The sequence below is a fragment of the Dermochelys coriacea genome, chromosome 1 (genome assembly GCF_009764565.3).
Source record: "Dermochelys coriacea isolate rDerCor1 chromosome 1, rDerCor1.pri.v4, whole genome shotgun sequence".
Taxonomy (NCBI): Eukaryota; Metazoa; Chordata; order Testudines; family Dermochelyidae; genus Dermochelys; species Dermochelys coriacea.
The window spans coordinates 329,145,824-329,163,904 of NC_050068.2; the positions used below are offsets into that span (position 1 = coordinate 329,145,824).

Consider the following 18,081-nt stretch of genomic DNA (forward strand, 5'->3'; position numbering starts at 1 on the left):
CATATTTGTGAGGCAAATGGAGAAACATTACAAGCAAGATGTAGGAGGGGAACTGGAAAGTCTGTCTGATTTTGAACATCCAAACCTAGGGGCAATTGCAAGAGCATACCAAAGTGCTATAAAGTTGAAGGAGGCTTTAAGAGCACATTTTAGATAGTGTTCTGTAGTAAGCCAGTATGTTGCTTTGTGTTTATTTGTATCACTTTGTAATTAAATTGTAGTTTGCTTGTATCTGAATTAGAAATGAATTGTTAATATACTGTTTGAATCTGGAGAGAGGATATTGGTTTGCGGGTCACATGGATGTCTTATAAGACAAAATAAATCTTGATTTTCACAAACCAAACTTTACTGAACAGTTATGAACAATAACACTTCAACAAAATCCCATTTAAAACAAAAAGGTGCTGAGTTTTCCTGTATGAATCACCTATCAGAGTAGGTTCACTCACTGGGGTTGAGTGGAAGGGATAGTGTGACACACTATGCTGGGAGACTGAGTGGGTCCTATGGGCCAGGTCCTGGAACCCTACAATTGTCCAAGCATTGCAATGGCTGCTGGAGTGAAAGTTTTTGGGAGCTTTTTATCTGAATATGCTGTCCCAGGAGCTGCATAATGTCTTGGTGGACTTCACTATGCATCTCCTAGTCCTTCTGTCTCTCCTCCAGCAAGTGATTTCTCTAAACTCCCTTGTTTTGTGGATCTTGAACCTGGAGCTCCTGAAGAGATCTGAGAACATGTCCTCCATTGACTGTTTCTTTTTCCTTTTGATCAAAGTTAGTCTTTTCAACAGGTGTGTGTGTGTGGGTGCCTCTCAAGGATACCTTAGGTAAGGTCACTGATAAACAACAAGACAGACAGACATTGTTAGAATTAAAGGCTTGGCCTTTAAGATAAAAAAAAGATAAATGAGAAAACTCCCTAAAAAATTCCCCTAAAAATTCATAAAAGTATGAACAGGGTCAGACTTTCCAGTGTGGTGAATATATTGTGGGCACTTTTCACAGCCTATAGTAGTGAGAGGGGGATATTCTACTGTGTGTCCTTGGTAATAAATACAGAGATAGTGCAGTAAATATTGCAACATTTATTATAGGCAATGGTGATTCTCGCTGAAAATATCACTCATGAAGTAGTCAAAGGCCAAGAGAAGGCAACTGCTCAAGGCAACACAAAGCCATTGGGCCCTTATGCTGCTAGCCTCTTCACAGTGATGGTGCTGCCGGAATTCATTGAAGAGTGGCATGGGAAAGTTTCCTATACCAGGGAAGAACAAAAGCAACCCTTCCAAGAAATCTCAAGGCAAAACTTAAAAAATAACTGCTTTAAAACTTTATCAAGGTTGTGCCAGATGATAACAGGGAGATCTGTGGCAAGATCAACACAACACTCCAAAAGAGGAAGAGAGTGGTTACTGCTGCTTAGCCGTGCAGGTCAATTGAAGGCCAAGCTCCACAGAGCCAGAAACAAACTCTTTCTACCTCCAGATCCAATTACAGCATGCAAATAATTTGTTTTGGGCTTAGACTCTTGGATTGGAAAATCAAAGTTCTGCATGTTTTGATGTTTAAAATACATGTTAGCCATAGAAAATCAGGTAGTCTGAATGAGCAGTTCCTGGATTGCTTGCAAGAATTATTTTAAATTTTCTAAGGGGTTTTTATTTGAATGCTCAGATTTCAGGATCAGTGTTTTTCTTTTTCTGCTTGCAATGCATTTATTTATATTGCTCTCTTTTTTGCCAATGACTGCCAGTGCATGTTGTTAAAATAAACCACCTTTTTTGAAATGCAATTCCTTTGGTTCCTCTCCATGCACTTTTGGACGCTATTTTGAGTGTGCGTAGGAAGGATTTTTGCAAGACATGAACAATTTATTTTTTAAGCCATGAAACAAGTGGTAGCAGTGAATTTTTCCTCCAGGCTCATCTGGGTTAGATTTGTCTTACATTCCTGGCTCTCCACATTGTCTGCATTCTTCACATGCACCCTCCTCAACAAGCTCTCCATCACTGGTCACTGTTGGGGTTCTTTCCTTCAGGTCTTGTGAGGTGTCCATGGTAATTTCTGGGGTGATGGTGGTGGTGTCCCCATCAAGTATGGCATCCGGCTCTGCATAGAAGTGGTAGATGTGGGGACTAGCCCTAGATTTTTTATTGGTCTCCCTTTACTCTTGGTGCAACAGATGCATTTCCTTCCCTTCCACCATGGGTGGCACATGAACCATTGACTGGGGGAAGTTAGTTCCCAGCCCCGCCCCTTCCACCTGAGGCCACACACCTTCCATATTTCCCCTCCGCCAGAGCCCCCCAACCGCAACCACTGATCTCTGCCCTAGACTAGCCCCCCAAGGCATAGAGCGCTGGCAGCGTGGCCTTAGCCCCCCCCCAATTCCGGAGCACCAGAAGGGCGGGAGGTGCATGGTCACACACCCCGCCCCCAGCCCTGGAATGCTGGGAGGGCAGGTGGTGCACAGCCACAGCCTCCCCCCCCCCCCAGTCCCAGAGCAGCGAGATGGCAGGCAGCATGTGGCTGCAGCCCAAGCTGGCGCCACTGCACAGCGGGACTGGAGCTTCTGCACTGTTCCTTCTCTTCAAAAGCTGAGGAAATCCAGGACTTCTTTCCTGAACCAGGCAGCAGCTTGAAGTTTAGCTGGAGTTTTGTGGGGAACCGTAACTATGTGGTCACAAAGGTGTGCTTGCCACTGGGGGCTAACCGGAAGGGAGGCACTTCAAAAATATGCTTGGGTCTTTCAAAGGGAGGAGGAGAAGAGGGTTAGGTTTCCAGTCTTTGTGATGCCTGGGCAGCAAAGTTTAGAGCGGTAATTGTTGCTGGAATAGTGGCATTGTGGGACTGTTGCTGGGGGACTATTTTGCTGGTATAGGTAATGCAGTATCCACTCATACATTCTACCATTGCACCTGTGCCATTAGAGGGCTTCTTTTTCATAAGCTAAACTATCAAATTCTTCCTCTGGCTACTTATTCAAATTCGGCTAAAATAAATGATGTTGGCAGCTATCAGTTTCAGTCACTGTTTATCTGTAATGCCAGTCATCAGATGCAAATTATATATTGAATCATGTGGATTATGAAAATATGTGTGTGTAAATATGTTTTTGTGTTTATATTTTAGAATCAGTGATGCAGGTTTACGTCTATTTTTAGAAGGATCATCAGGGACAAAGCTAAGAGAACTGAACTTCACTAACTGTATCCATGTCACTGATGCCTCTCTCATGAAAATAGCCCAAAGGTACTGTATTATTGTGACACCAGTATTGATCTGGTGGTAATTAACAATTATTCTCTTAAAATATTATTTTTTAGAAAATTTAATTTGGCAAGTTATAGGGCTCAACACAAGGGTAACTGGGTGAAATTCTGTAGCTTGTGTTTTTACAGGGGTCAGACTAATCTATTGGTACCTTCTGGCCTTCAAAATCTATGAAAATGATCGGTATGACTGAGAGTTCCTCTCTATTCATTCAAAAAACTAGAAAGTGAAGTTCAGCAAAGTAAAACTGCTTAAAAGCTTGTTGCCACGTGGCAGAGCTGTCTTTAATTTTTATTAACTCAATAAATATGCATAACCATGGTTGCACAAACTAATGAGAGCTGCATGGCAAACCCCCTCCACCTCAAGTTATAAATCTAACCTTCAATAGGAACGCCGAGAGGGGGACTGGAGGAGTGTCTGCTGTATATCTACCAAAAAGTCATCTTGCAGTTGCAGGACAAGATGGCATAATGCAGGCCACTGTTAGTTACTCCTCTGAGCAGGAGCAATATTCATGATTTGCCAGTGTTTGCTGCTAACAGGAGCATGCATGTTAGCAGGCTGGGGGATGCCTGTGTCTTTTAGCTGGCAGACAAGACTCCTTTGAGGCCATGGAGTGGGCTAGGGCACTAGCTGGGTGTACCCCTACTGCTCTTTTGAGCACTAAGGATTCCTATTTGCTGACTGTATATGAGGAAGAAGCTCTTAATACTTTTCTCTCTTGTAATGCATCTGCCAAGCAAAGAGGGGGTCTAGCACAACATAGTTTATTCAAAAAGAGAATTATTGGATTATTCTCATTTAATGTGTTTAAAATGTACAGAATTATTTTTCCAGAAAAAAATATGCATGAAATAGTAGATTTCATCCATAGTGTAGAATCAGGATGAGCTAGGCCGAAAAGAACTGACATGTAGTTTTGATGTTCAAATATAAGGAAAACTTGGCTACAGTGTTACTTAAGAATCTATGTTTTGAAACAGATATTGTCGGTAGTTTAACCTTTGCATTGGATCAGTGTTTTTATTAAAAACCTACACTATGTAGAACAGTAAATATTCTGTAGAGTTTGGATATTTTGAGGCTATTATTACATAATCTTATGTCTTGATTACATGATCTTATTGCCGCTGGCTGGAGTAGCTCATAACCTTGAATGCCTACCTCAGGGCAGACTGTCAAAAACAGGGCAGGGGCCCCAAATTGGCAGTGTATTCTATAATTAGATTTCATCTTCAAATATACTCTCTGTGTAAATGTTTAGAACTGTGAGTAGCCCCATTGGACAAAATAGCTACTTACAGTACTGAACACTATTCCTGGCAGTAAGTGTTTACAGAATTAGGTCCTATTTCTTACTTGGAAGTGTAAGCAATGTCCTACAAATGGATAAATTGCAGTCCAAGTTTCTGATTTTGGGTAGTGTTTGATTGGTGTTTGTTCTTCATATTTTAGTTGTAGTATTTGTTGGTTTCTAATTTTTATAGCTCATAAATAATTTTGTATTTTTCAGCAAGTCATGTACCCAAATCTTACTGAAACTGAATGGGAGCTGGGTGCCTGATTTCTTAGGCTACCTTGAAAATCCCAGCCTATTATTACAGTTATTAAAAAATGTACATAACATAAAACATTTCCATAAAGAAGTGGAAAGCTCACATTTCTGTGTTTTAATTTAGGTGCCATAATCTGACCTACCTGAATATTCGTTACTGTGAAAGTGTGACTGATGCTGGGATTGAGGCACTGGGAAACATGACCTCATTGATGTCTGTTGATATTTCTGGAACCACTGTCTCAGATATGGTAAAAACCCCATAAAAGAAAATCAATATGTTTCTTACCTAGATATTTTTCCTTTGTAACTCACATCCCCATTTAAACAAAATCACACAAATATTAAGTAGTGAAATTACCATATCTTTAAAATATTCTGTAAAGCTTTGCAGACTATTTTGTACTGATGAATTTGATACATTTCAAAAACAGTTTCATAACTGCAGTAGTGTTTTAGCTTAATAAAGGGCAGTGTAGTAATTGGGCTTTGTGAAGGGATCTCTGTGGGGGTTTGGAATTCAACCTCCTGACTTGCAGGCAAGCCAAGGAGTTGCAATTCAGACCCTTGACATTCATTGTTCCATGCCATGCCTCTCTGCAGCTGCCATGCAGAATTTCTGGGACATTGGATCCACATAATTGTGAACTCAGTGGCCCTGCCCCCAAACTGCCTTACATACTGCCTTTTTAAGGGGCTGTGCAGTGACCTTCTCCCTTCAGCACCCAACCCTCTTTGACTCAGACCCTGGAGCATCCAGGGGAAGGCAAGGAGCTTGACGAGAGATATACACATTGCCCAGGGTCTGGAGGGAATTCTGCTGTAAAGGTAATACAGACCAGGGTTGAATTTCTCATTCTGTAGCCCTTTTCCAGGGAGAATTAAGCTGGCTGCAAATCAAAATTTTCATCCTGTGGAAAATTCTAGTATTGTAAAAATTCTTTTCATCCTGAATCAAGACAAAAAATTGAAATGTTTTATGGAATGGAAAGTTGCCAAAAAGATTTCAATTTGGAGTGTTTCATTTTGACATTGCATATTGAAATGAAAAGTTTTGATATTCCCAAATCAAAATATTTCATTTTTGATTGTTGAACTGACTTAAAATGTTTTGTCTTAACTTGCCAGGCTTCCCAGGCATAGTGTGTTCCCCAAGACATACATGACGAGATGACTCCTATGCTGCACTATGGTTGTTCAACTAGTGGGGGAAACTGTGGTGCATCATAGGAGATGTAGTCCAGTCAGGGAACCCAGCCCATGAAGGAGAATGGAGACATGAGGCACTCAAACTACATACAACTCCCATGAGGCTTGGCTGCAGCTCAAACTTACACAGATTTATGTTGAACTGATCCAAAACAAAATGTTTCAATATGGTTTGGCAAATGGAAATGTTTTGACTTAGGCTGATGAAGCTTGAGGGAAAATTGAAAACTTAGAATCAGAATTTTCCAAAGGAAATTTTGAATGTGTGAACACTGCATTTTCCATTGAAAACACATTTAGATAGAAAAATTTGTAACAACTCTAATACAGAGGCCCCCTTACATTGTGCTCCAAGGTAAAGCTGCTAGTGAAAGAAGCTCTGGCAAGGTAGCTTCAAAGATGTCAAGTTGCCAGGAGCAGGAAACAACCGTAGAGGGCCTTGGAGCCAAGTTAGACATGTGGGGCTTCGACACAGATGTTCATGGCTCTTGGCAGATCCTCCAAGATCCACAGTGCTAGGAGCCAGGTCACTTGCTTCTTCAATAGGAGTCCAAACCCTGCTCTCCTGATAGAGAAGTCTGGGAGAAACTGCGAGAGAAACCTCTGTAGCAATTTCTTTCCCCTGGACTCCTTACTGTGTGTTTTAATATAGGAGAATATGCACTTCAGTGTTGACTCAGACCCTGCTTATGCAAATCTGTGAGCAAGAAAATCACTGTTTGGCTCTAAAGCAGTATTTGTTCAAAAGCAATTAAAAACTCCTTATCCTCGACGGAGGCCTAGAAAAGAAAAGAGTAATCCAGATAACACAAATGGGGGAGAAACAAGGGATTTTAATTTAATTTAAAATATAATTTAGTCACTGTTGGTATTTTTTTAGTATATTTTATGTGAGATTTGGAATTCCTGGAACTGTAAAGTTTTATAATAGAACATAAGAACGACCATACAGGGTCAGACCAAAGGTCCATCAAGCCCAGTATCCAGTCCTCTGACAGTGGCCAAGAATGTAAGTGTAAGAATTTTCTTTGGATTTTCTCCTGTTTTTTGACCACAGTTAGCCAGTTAAGATACCGTATGTTGCTTCTTATTCTCATTTACGTGCAGCAGAGCCCCATGCTGCAGGCAGTCATCCAAACTCTGTTGCTGACACAACAGCATTCAAACATGTTTTTTTCAGTTTTCCCTCCTCCCACAAGACAGATAAGTTAACCCTGAAATTTACCATTCATCACTGTAGTATACAGTGTTGTTGTAGCTGCATTGGTCCCAGAATATTAGAGAGACACGGTGGGCGATGTAATAACTTTTATTAGACCAATTTCTGTTGATGAGACACAAGCTTTTCAGCTTTCACAGACCTTCTTTAGGTCTGGAAAATGTAATCAGGCCTTGTCTACACTGCCACTTTACAGCGCTGAAACTTTCTCACTCAAGGGTGTGAAAAAACACCCCCCTGAATGATGCAAGTTTCAGTGTTGTAAAGTGGCAGTGTAGCCATGCTCCCAGTGCTGGTAGCTACTCCCCTTGTGGGGGTGGGTGTTTTTACAGTGCTGAGAGAGCTCTTTCCCAGCGCTGATGCCACGACTACACAGCCACGTTAAAGCACTATTCTTCAAAGTTCAAACTTGGAAGTTTGTCTCTCTCACCAACAAAAATTGGGCTAATAAAATATATTATCTCACCCATCTTGTCATTCATCATTATAGTAATTTCTGAACTAACTGCTAGCAGTGGCCATTACACTGTCATTCTCTATGCTATATACTGTACCCAGAGTATACATCGTATCCTTACATCTTGAGACATGATATGAAAAGTCATCTAACAATCTTTTGTTTAATTTATGTGTGCTTTGAGTTTTTGATGAAAGAGGAATTAATATAAACTTATTTTATACACTTTTTATAATAATATAAATGAAGTTCAAAGAAGATAAATATTTACACTTTTAATTTAGACTTCGTAAGTACTGTGCAGAAGTTAGTTTTGAATACTGTAGTAAAGGACATCAGGTTTCAAGCCCAGTGGATCCAACACCATTAAATGGTGCTACTAAGGAGAAACCATGAAGGCCAAATTCTTTTCTGCACTCTGTACAGCGGATCTCTGTTGCATATTTTTCAAGTATTCTGTCAGAGGGAGTTCAGTAGGTTTGAAACATGCCGAATATGCAACATGGATTTGCACTGTCCTAATGATGGAGGTTAGAATTGCTTCACTGCATACATACAGAATACATTTTATATAGTTGTTAAAAATCATATGCAATCTCTCAAAATGTTTTGATTGGATTACTGGGCTGAGATTTCATAAATAGGAGCCTAAATTCAAACGCCAACTGCCATATTTAGGGATTTTCCTGGTTTTCAAAACTGGCAACACCCAACAGCTTCCATTGCCTAAATATAGATATAGCAGCATAATTTTAAGAGAAAAAAATTGCCATTCTGGATAAAGAGGACACTTGACCTGTTGCTTGTATGGATAAATTTGTTGACCCTTGGAATTAGATTTTACAAAAGACCCATTTTATATAGAAGAATATTTCAGGATCCCCATTGGACCAACTGTAATGAATATTGTAGTGCTCATAGCAAATTCATTTCCACTCTGTCCCATGCCTGTGACAGTTTTAGAATCATTGCCTTGTAGTGCTTGAAGGGACTAAGCTTCTTTCTAAGCTTTTCTTTTTAGGTGTTAGGCCAGTTAGTCAAAACAAAAGAAGAGTGCCAACGGATATATAACAAAAAATAATCATTGCAAATATTCAAGCAGCAGTATTATTCTTAGCAAATGTATGTGTATTGTATGCAGGGAAACAATACTTAATTTGTTAGAAAACTCAGCAGGTAAACTCATGAATAGGGCCCTGATTCCACACATGCTTACAGTTTCACCCTTGCTTAAGTATCAGGGCCCAAGATTCATGATGAGTAAAACCAAGCCTGTTTCCATTAAGAGGACATGGGATTTATGAATGCAAGAAGCTGATATGATACCTTTTTCTGTTCTTGCTTTGTTACATTTCATAATGATATTGTGGCACCATTCCTATGGAACTTATCTTAATTTGCTCAGTAGGTTTCAGACTGTTGCTCTCACTCACCTGAGGTGCAACTGTGTTACTCTTGGTCACAATGTGGAGCACTTATGAGAGTAGTCCAGTTGGGACCACCTGCATGAGTAAGTATTCACTAACATGAATAAGGATGCAGTTGGGACCACTGAAATCAATAGGACTACTTTCGAAGTTCTAGTTTGCCTGAGACAGAATGACAGAACCTAGGCCCAGGTAATTTTGTGATTAAAAACTTAACTGAAATAATTGAGATTTCCTGATATTTTACTACAGTTTTGATTCTAAAAAGCAGATAAGAGAAATTTCTATTCCCTGTACCTTTTGTGTTTTTGTGAGCCTGATCCTGCAAGCCCTTGCTTTCTCATGGGGCCTAATCCAATGCTCAGTTAAGTCAATAGGAGTCTTTCCATTGACGTCAGTGGACATTGGATCAGGCCCATAGTGTTTACTCTTCCCCATAGAGCCGTTGACTTCAGTGAAACCTAGTGCAGGAATACAGGTTTGCAGGATCAGGCACCAAACTGTTAACATCAAAAAATATTGTTAATGTCAAAGGAAAATTTGAATGTATTCACTTATTTTCATTTAATAGAAGACCATCAAGTTTAATAATGTTTAAGACACTTTCCATTCAGTTACAGTGTATGTTACTTTTGGGAAATTATTTTTTCCCCCTTTTACAAGACTTAAAACGTACTATGATAGTAGCAAGGAAGTTCCTGATACACACATTTTCAAGCAATTTCCTGTCTGCAGTATTTCCAAAGTACATCTGTTATACTTTAAAAATGTAAATCCCTTCATTTCTGTTACTCCTGCCTTCCATCCATGGGAGATGGGATCCCGTATTATGTCTATGCTACCCTTTTATTGCCTTGATATACAAGTCATAACTACACTTAATGGAAACATAAGCTATAGCCTAACATTCTTGTGTCTAATATTTTCATTAAAAAGGATATAAGGATTTTTGATCTGTCTAGGAACAAGCAAGTTTCAGACATATCTCAGCCCAAAGACATATACAGTACAATCTTCTGAATATAATGGGATATGAGCAAGGACATAGCCTATATTCTAATACCTCTCAAATGTATTTTATTGAGGGAAATCTTTCTCTTTTCAGTTTTACATTCCAGAATAAATTTCCTTTTTTATTAATAATCAAAATGATTTTGATAAATAACATGTATTAAAAAGTCACAAAATGTTTTTGTAACAAAGATGTTGTTGTTCTTCCCCTCATACTTGAAAATGGTTGCTCATAATTTCTCCAAAAAATTTCTCCAGCAGTTTCTGGCTGCAAGCAAGTCTGAGAAATTTCAGCCTAAAGATTAAAGTTTTGGAATGTTCTTCTTTGAGTGTTTGCAGACATGTATTCCACTCAGGTGTGTGTGGGCTGAATCTGGAGAACATAGCTGAGTAGTACCCATCAGGGTGGTGCTTGTGCCCTCTGGCTCTCATAGCCCCTCCCATGGCTATATAAGGGCCATGCTGGTCCGTATAAGTGCGGTGCTGCCCTGACTCCCCTGCATTCCTTCTCACTGCTTGCAGCTTGGGTCCGAGCTTCCTGTACAGATTTTACCTCACAGTTTCTGATGACAACAGTGAGGCTGTCTGTAAAGTTAGTAAGTAGTACCTTTGTAGTTAGTACTTAGTTTAGAAATTAGTTCTCTTTATAGTGTAACATGGATATGCCCTCACTAGGGTTTAAGTACAGTCCTTTTTGTGGGGTGGCTATCCCCAATAATGACCTGCACACGTGGTGTTTGTTATGCCTAAGAGAGGGGCACATTAAAGAAAAGTGCTCCATTTGCTGCTCCTTTAAGAAAAGGACTCAGGGGCTTACATTTAATACAGCACCTCATGGAATTGCCATGAGGCTGGATTGAACCCGGGGGCTCTCTGCAGATTGCCAGGTCCATCAGTCTTTGGAGCTGATGCTGACCCCAGATAGGCTGCCAGATTGAGACTGTTCCCTTCCTCTGGTTCCCCAAGGAAGAGGATTCATAAAACTAATTGGAGCCATTTCAGAGCTCAGAGAGACTCTCCCTCCTCTTCTAGGAAAGATGGAACACCATCATGTTTCTCTCAATGCCTTAGATAGAGCCGGGTTGTCTATCCACTTTCCATAGGGTGACCATATTTCCCTAAACCTAAAACAGGACGCATGGGGCTGGCCCAAGCTTCCTCTGAATGGTTTCCACGCCCCCAATTGAGCCAAATAGCAGAGATGGGGACAGGGGGGAAAAGGAATGGGTACGGGCTGCGATCTGGACAGCAAAGCGCAAGGTGTGAGGGTGCACCTGTGGGTGAGTACTTTTGGCTCAGAACCAGAGGTGAAACTGTTGGACTATGCCCAAACACGACAAATGCCCAGGTTTGCCAAAACGGTCAGGATGTTCGGAACAGGGCTTAAAAAAGAGACTAACTTTCCAGTACCAAGGCAAGATCAGATTGGCACTATACCGTCGACTCTAGCACCATCCGCTGAACAGCCACTGAATTCAGTACTGAAATCGCTTTTTACACTGACAGTCTTGAACCCACTGGCTTACCAGAAAGCATCTGATTTACTCTCCCTTTTGGTCCTGGACTCTCCTCCGTTTCAGTTACTTCATTGAGATCTGCCAGAAAGGTGAACCCAGTCCCATTATTCAGCACTGAAACATCCTTTTTCGGTACCAATACCATTTTCAATGCCCAAGACTTTGCTAACCTGGGACCAATTCCTGATCCAGCACCAACCTCTTCCTCGGTACCAGCTGTGACTCTGGTAACGATGGGCTTCCTGATAACAAATGTTATTGCAGCTTCAAGTTGCCAGTATATGATGGCAGTGGCTACAGTTTTGGCTGAGATCTCGATGCAGCACTGGACTTTAGTCAGAGCAGAGTGCTTGGTAGCCCTAGCAGGTCTGGCCCCTTCATTACTGGCAGATATTCCGGGGACTCTTCATACTTGAGGTCAGGATCAGCTGCTTCTTCCCCATCTCCTTCCAGGATCTGGTGTTGCAAATCTTTTAGATCTTCTATGAAGGAGCATTGGTAATGAGAGTGACTGGAAGATAGGAGTTCTTGGCTCAGTGCTCATTGGCCTCTGGAACCCTACTCATTTCCAAATTGGCCTCCTTGTGATCTGTGGACTGTCTCACATTCTTCAAGAGCTCAGTCAACTGCTTGTTCTAGGCCGAGATCACTGAATTGTCTGGTTGCTTCATCTCCTGCCCAGCCTAGATGGGAGGCTCAACCCATATTGCCCCTGCTGAATTTCCAGTCCAGCAAGAGGAACAGCTTTTGCCTCAGAAGGAGGTTCTTGCTCCTCCACCTCTGTCATCCTCTTTACCAGATGATTCCCCAGCCCCAGACTCATCCTTCCTGGTTCTGGAAGACTTTAAGGCTTATCAGGACTTTCTAAGGAGGATGTCTGCAGCATAGGGTATCCACACTGAGTTTGTCTGAGAGAACACCCATGGATTGCTGGACATTCTGCAGATTTCAGCCCCAGGAAGAGTAGCCTTCCCTATATATGAAGTTATCTTGGAGCTGGCAAGGTCCCTGTGGCATACACCAGTGTCTGTGCCTGCTACACTGAATGTACTGACAAATGTTACTGTGTCCCCGTTCAAGGATTTAAGTGTTTCTAGTTACATCCAACTCCCAATTCGCTTGTAGTGACTGCTACTAATGAGAGAATATATCAAGGCAGATATAAATCCACGCCTAAAGATAAAGAAGCCAAGAAATCGGATTTAAGAGGGAGGAAGGTTTATTCTACATCTTCCCTCCAGATGTGCATTGCTGATCAGCAGGCACTCTTGTCTAAATATAACTTTGTAAGTTACCTGGAAATCTCAGGGAAGACTTCAAGGCTTTCCTGGCAGAGGGCTGTCTAGTGGCATAGACATCGGTGCAGTTAGCGCTCCATGTTGTGGACACCTCATTTCGGATTATGACCTTGGCAATAACAATGAGGAGGTTTTTTGGCTGCAGAGCTCTGGCATTGCTCCAGATATGCAACAGACCATAGAAGACTTATTGTTTGATGGACGGTCTTTGTTTTCTAAAAAAACAAATGAGACATTACATTCTTTTAAGGACTCCAGGGCCACGTTGCACTCCTTAGGATTTATATCCCGACAGTTAAAAGGTGATAGTGAACCCATTCGCTGTCACCCAGAGAGCAATGGAAAGGCGAATGTGTAAGATATCATTCTGTGATCATATCCCAAATGAGGAGATCAGAAGCTGTACAGAGGTGACCCATGTAGTGCGGGTGATGTACGATGCAAAGTGAAGATGGACGGGTCAAGTAGTCCGCAGGCAAGACAATAGATGGAAAGCACATTCAGTGACTGGATCCCCAGAGACCACAAGTGACCGCTGGGCAGACTGAAAATGCGCTGGGCCGATCCTAGGACAAAACTCTTTGGCCAGAAATGGAAAGAACGTGCTCACTCATCTGAATTGGATATATGCTTTTTCTCCTATTCCTCTCATCTCTCAGGTTATCCTCCGGCAGAAGTTGGACCATGCCAAATTGGTTCTTGTTGCGCTGCCTAGGTCAAGACAGTGTTGGTTCTCTGAGCTTCTCAATTTGTCTATTTGACCTCCCAGATCTCTTCCTCTATTTCCTGAGCGATTCAGCACCACAGCCAAGTTGCACATCCAGCTCTGAGCAGTCTACATCTCATGGCATGGATATTGTATGGCTAGATGAGGAGGAAGGTTTATGTTTGGGAGTAGATAGGAGTGTCCTATTTAACAGTCGGAAGCCATCTGCTAGGACTATCTGTTAGGCCAAATGGAAGCTTTTCAATTTGGTCAATATCTAAGGTAATTCCACTGATGTTATCTTATGTTCAGGACATTTTAGATTGTTACAGTTGAAGTCCTTGGGTCTGTCTCGTAGCTGATCCAGGGTTCACTTGGCAGCAATGTCAGTGTTCCATCCTTCAATCCAAGGGCAATCAGTTTTCCCAAACTCTGTGGTTGTGAGATTTCTGAAAGGTATTGTCTGCCTGCTTCCACCTGTAATTGTGGGACCTTAATACTGTACTGGCTACCCTCATGGGTTTTCTGTTTGAGTCACTAGCAACTTGCTCTTTGTCTCTCCTTTCCCAAAACACAGCCTTTCTTGTTGCTATAATTTCCACAAAAAGTGTCAGCGAAGTGAAGAACCTTACGGCAGGGCCTCCCCTTACTCAACTGTTCAAAGACAAAGTGTCCTTGAGGCTACAGTTTAACCAGGTTATTTACTTACCTGTATTCTTTCCTAAGCCACACTTGAATGCAGATGAACGGGAACGTCAGACATTAGATGTGAGGTGATGCCTGGCTTTCTGTCTGGAAAGAACTAAATCATTTTGTTTTCAGCTTTTTGTCTTTTATGTAGATCAGATGAAAGGTCAGCTAGTATCTGCGCAAACAATCTTTAGGTAGATAATTTCCTGCATTACCACAGCTTATGGAGTCGTTCAGACCACACCCCCACAGACTTTATGGGCTCATTCAACAAGGGCTCAAGCAATATTGATCACACTTCTCAGTGATGTTGCAGTTTTGGACATTTGTAGGGCTGCTATATGGGCTTCTGTACAAACTTTTGCCAAAAATTGTGTGTTCGCCACAGTAGCTAGGTCAGATACAATTTTTGGGAAGGTAGCTCTTCAGTCATTATTTAAGCAGACTCTGAGTTCCACCTCCTACTAGTACTGCCTGTGGGTCACCTGAGTGAGGGAATACATCTCTGCAACCACTCAAAGAAGATAAGACGGTTACTTACCTGTACAATAATGATTGTTCTTTTAGATGTAGGTGCAGACAGGTATTCTATGATCCACCCTGTGTCCCTCTACATCGGAGTCTTCAGTTTTTGATTCTGGTGCGAAGGAACTGAGGGGGGTTGGGAAGGTGCCACCCTTATGGGAGGGGCCATGGGAGGGGCGATGAGGATCAGAGGGCATGAGCACCATCCTGATGGGTACTGCTAAGAAAAGTTCTCTGGCTTTGGTGCATGCACACCTGAGTGGAATATGTCTGCACCCACAACTTGAAGAACCGCAGTTACAGTACAGGTAAGTAACCATTTTTTAAACAACTGAAACCAGGGCATTAAAATGGAAATGGTTATTCAGCCTTTACTATGGCAGTGGCAGTTTTACTATCTAAAACACGGATAAACACAACAATATTGTAAAAATACACAGTTTTTGAAAATATGATCTTAAAAATCTTCCTAAAAACTCGTTTTGGAGGGCTAGCCTTCTGCTACTGATCAGCTTCCATGTGTTTTTGCTCTCATAAGGTCTTCAAGGCAGTGATGGTCTTGTTCTTTGTATGTTTGCAAAGTATCATGCACACCTCTGGCACTGCAAAGATGATAAAATAATAAATATTTTTGATAAGATTGTAAATACATTTGAAAAATATTTGTAGGCCTTTGAAGCTTCCATTATTGAGCTGAAGCATGTGTACTTAGGGCCAAAATCTACTTGCCTAAAAGTCCTGGTCTACACAACTAAAAATTAGATTGACCTAGCTACCTCAATCAGGTCTGTAGTTAGGTTAACCTAACCCCTGCTGTAGACACAGCTAGGTTGATGGAAGAATACTTCTGTTGACCTAACTTCCACCTTTCAGAAATGTGTATTAACTACTTTGATGGGAAAACCACTTCCATCAATATAGGAAGCATGTATGCGATGGTGCTAGAGTGGCAGAGCTGCAGCACCATAGTTGTGCTGCTGTAGCCACTGTTGCGTAGGCATACCTAACTCCCCAAAACAGTCCTAATGATGTCAATGCAACTGCTCATGTGAGTTAGATGAGTAGTATTTGGCCCTAAGCATCACTCTCATGCTCCCCACAAGTTTGTTAAAATGACTCAATTTTTTTTTTGATGTCTCTTCAATGTATTTCTGGGAACTCTGTTCTAAGTCTAAGAGTCTGAAAACATGCAGCTGCCTGATTTTCATCATTCTTACACAGGGCGCTACTGCATATATGCAGAACCACCCATCTTAAGGGGACATAAAAATAAAGCTATTAAGATTCAGTGCACCAAGATTTGGTAGAATGAAGGACGTTTCTGAAAGCAGGTGGGATTCAGGCAGAGGGAAAAAGCATATAAGGAAAATAGTTGGAATATCCAACCGGAAATTAATTTGTTCCTGGGTTACACTTGCCATCTAGCAATAAAAACAATAGGACCAAAGAATGTCCCAACTTAGACTCTGTGAAACTTAAAATAATGCCAATGGATATGACCAAATACATGTAGTATGGTGATAAAAGGCAAGAAAACAATCTGGAGTACAAAACAGGTAAAGTGCCTCAAGACGTGGAACAAAAGAACCGTAGTCTATTTTAAAGAACAAAGATAAAAGCAAAATGGAGAATAAAAGGAAGCCTTCTCTTACAGTTGTCTTCACAACTTCTCCCACGTATTCCCTTATGCATGGAACTTACTCCCTGACCTAATCCGTAAGGCTACTGCTCTCTCCTCCTTCAAATTGCACCACAAGAGCCACCTTTCCTGTGGTACCTACAATTGGCTGGTCCGCCAATCGATGACAAATTTATTGTATCAGTCGGGGTAGCCAATTTAAAAAATAAAAACACCTACAAATCTAGGATGATTTGTAACCATCAGGAGCGGTACAGTAGCTTGCCCATCTAATCATATAATCTTCCTTTCTCTTGCTATTGTCTGTACACAACAGACTGGGGCTACAAGATCTTACTGCAATATAAATAATAATGTAACAATAAATTGCTAAAGAGGTTATGATAAAAAATATAGGCCAGATTCTGATTTCATTTACATAGGTGTCTATCCAGAGCAACTCCCTTGGCTTTAGTGGTGTTACTCTAAATTTCTGATGATTTGAAATCAGAATCTGGTGCTGCATTTTTAAAGTCTGTTAGAAAATGGGGCCAAAGAGAGAGCATGGCTTGTAAGGGATGAGTATAGAATTTTATTAACAGAACCAGTAAACATTATCAGAAACATACTGTAAATGAATCATTTGGCCCAGTGATCTCAAAGGAAAATGCATGACAGATTACACAACAGACATGTATTTCCAAGAAAATTAAATGTTAAAAGAAATTAAATGAATGCCAGATCCAGATGGAGAGAGAGAACTGACAGTTCTTTTTAGAGTGCTTGCATATGTCCATTACACTGTGTGGGTGTGGGTGTGTCCTGTGCTCTGGTGCCAGACAGTTTTCCTTAGCAGTGCCCATTGAGTTGGCCCTGGCCAGCTCCTCGCTCCTTGTGCTCCAAAGAGGATATAAAGGGTGGAGCCGTCCTGCCCCTCCTTCAGTTCCTTCTTTCCTTGTGTGGTTGGCAGTTGCAGTGTCTTTGTTTTCTGTGAACCGTCTTATTACTCCTTGGTTATTCACCTAGTAATATTCTTTTACATCGTTTTCTATTAAAATTTTCCTTTTATTTTTTTCTTTGTTTCATATTTTGTTTTAGTTTGAATTTTTTCCAGTCAGATGGACCTTTGGGCCTTGCCTGGTACCAGGTAGCCTATGCTAAGTTTTCTGGGTTTCAAACCTTGCTTGGGTTGTCAGAAGCCCATGACTATCAGGGCCCTTGTTCATGCTGCCTCAAGTGCTTAGGGGAGGGTGACATTAGAGACAGGAGCTCCATTTGTCTCAGCTTCTAGACCAGGACAAAAAGACTGAGGGAAGAGCACCTTTGTTACAACTTGATGGAGGCAGCACTTAGACTGGTGTCAGAACAACCTCCATCGTCCAAGGTAAGCTCTTCCACGACTCCTTCCTGGCGTGCTCTTCCAGCTTTGCCTGCAGATAAGCGCCACAGGAGGTCCATATCACAGGATCGTTTTCCTCAAGGCTGAGGTCTTCAGAGCATTCCCAGTCTCAGAAACATGAAAAGAAATTGGTAAATGGTTCCTCAAAGATCAGGAACCAGGATTCCTCCA

General features: G+C 41.4%; 1 protein-coding gene across 5 annotated transcripts in view; it reads left to right on the plus strand.

The window, feature by feature from the left end:
* FBXL13 (F-box and leucine rich repeat protein 13) overlaps nucleotides 1–18,081 on the plus strand; it is a 156,093-nt gene that overhangs the window by 108,461 nt on the left and 29,551 nt on the right. For all 5 annotated transcript variants that reach the window (XM_038394324.2, XM_038394385.2, XM_043497476.1 and 2 more), the window contains 2 exons: nucleotides 3,136–3,255; nucleotides 4,959–5,085. In XM_038394324.2, the coding sequence (XP_038250252.1) occupies nucleotides 3,136–3,255; nucleotides 4,959–5,085 (247 nt within the window). The remainder of the gene's footprint in view (nucleotides 1–3,135; nucleotides 3,256–4,958; nucleotides 5,086–18,081) is intronic.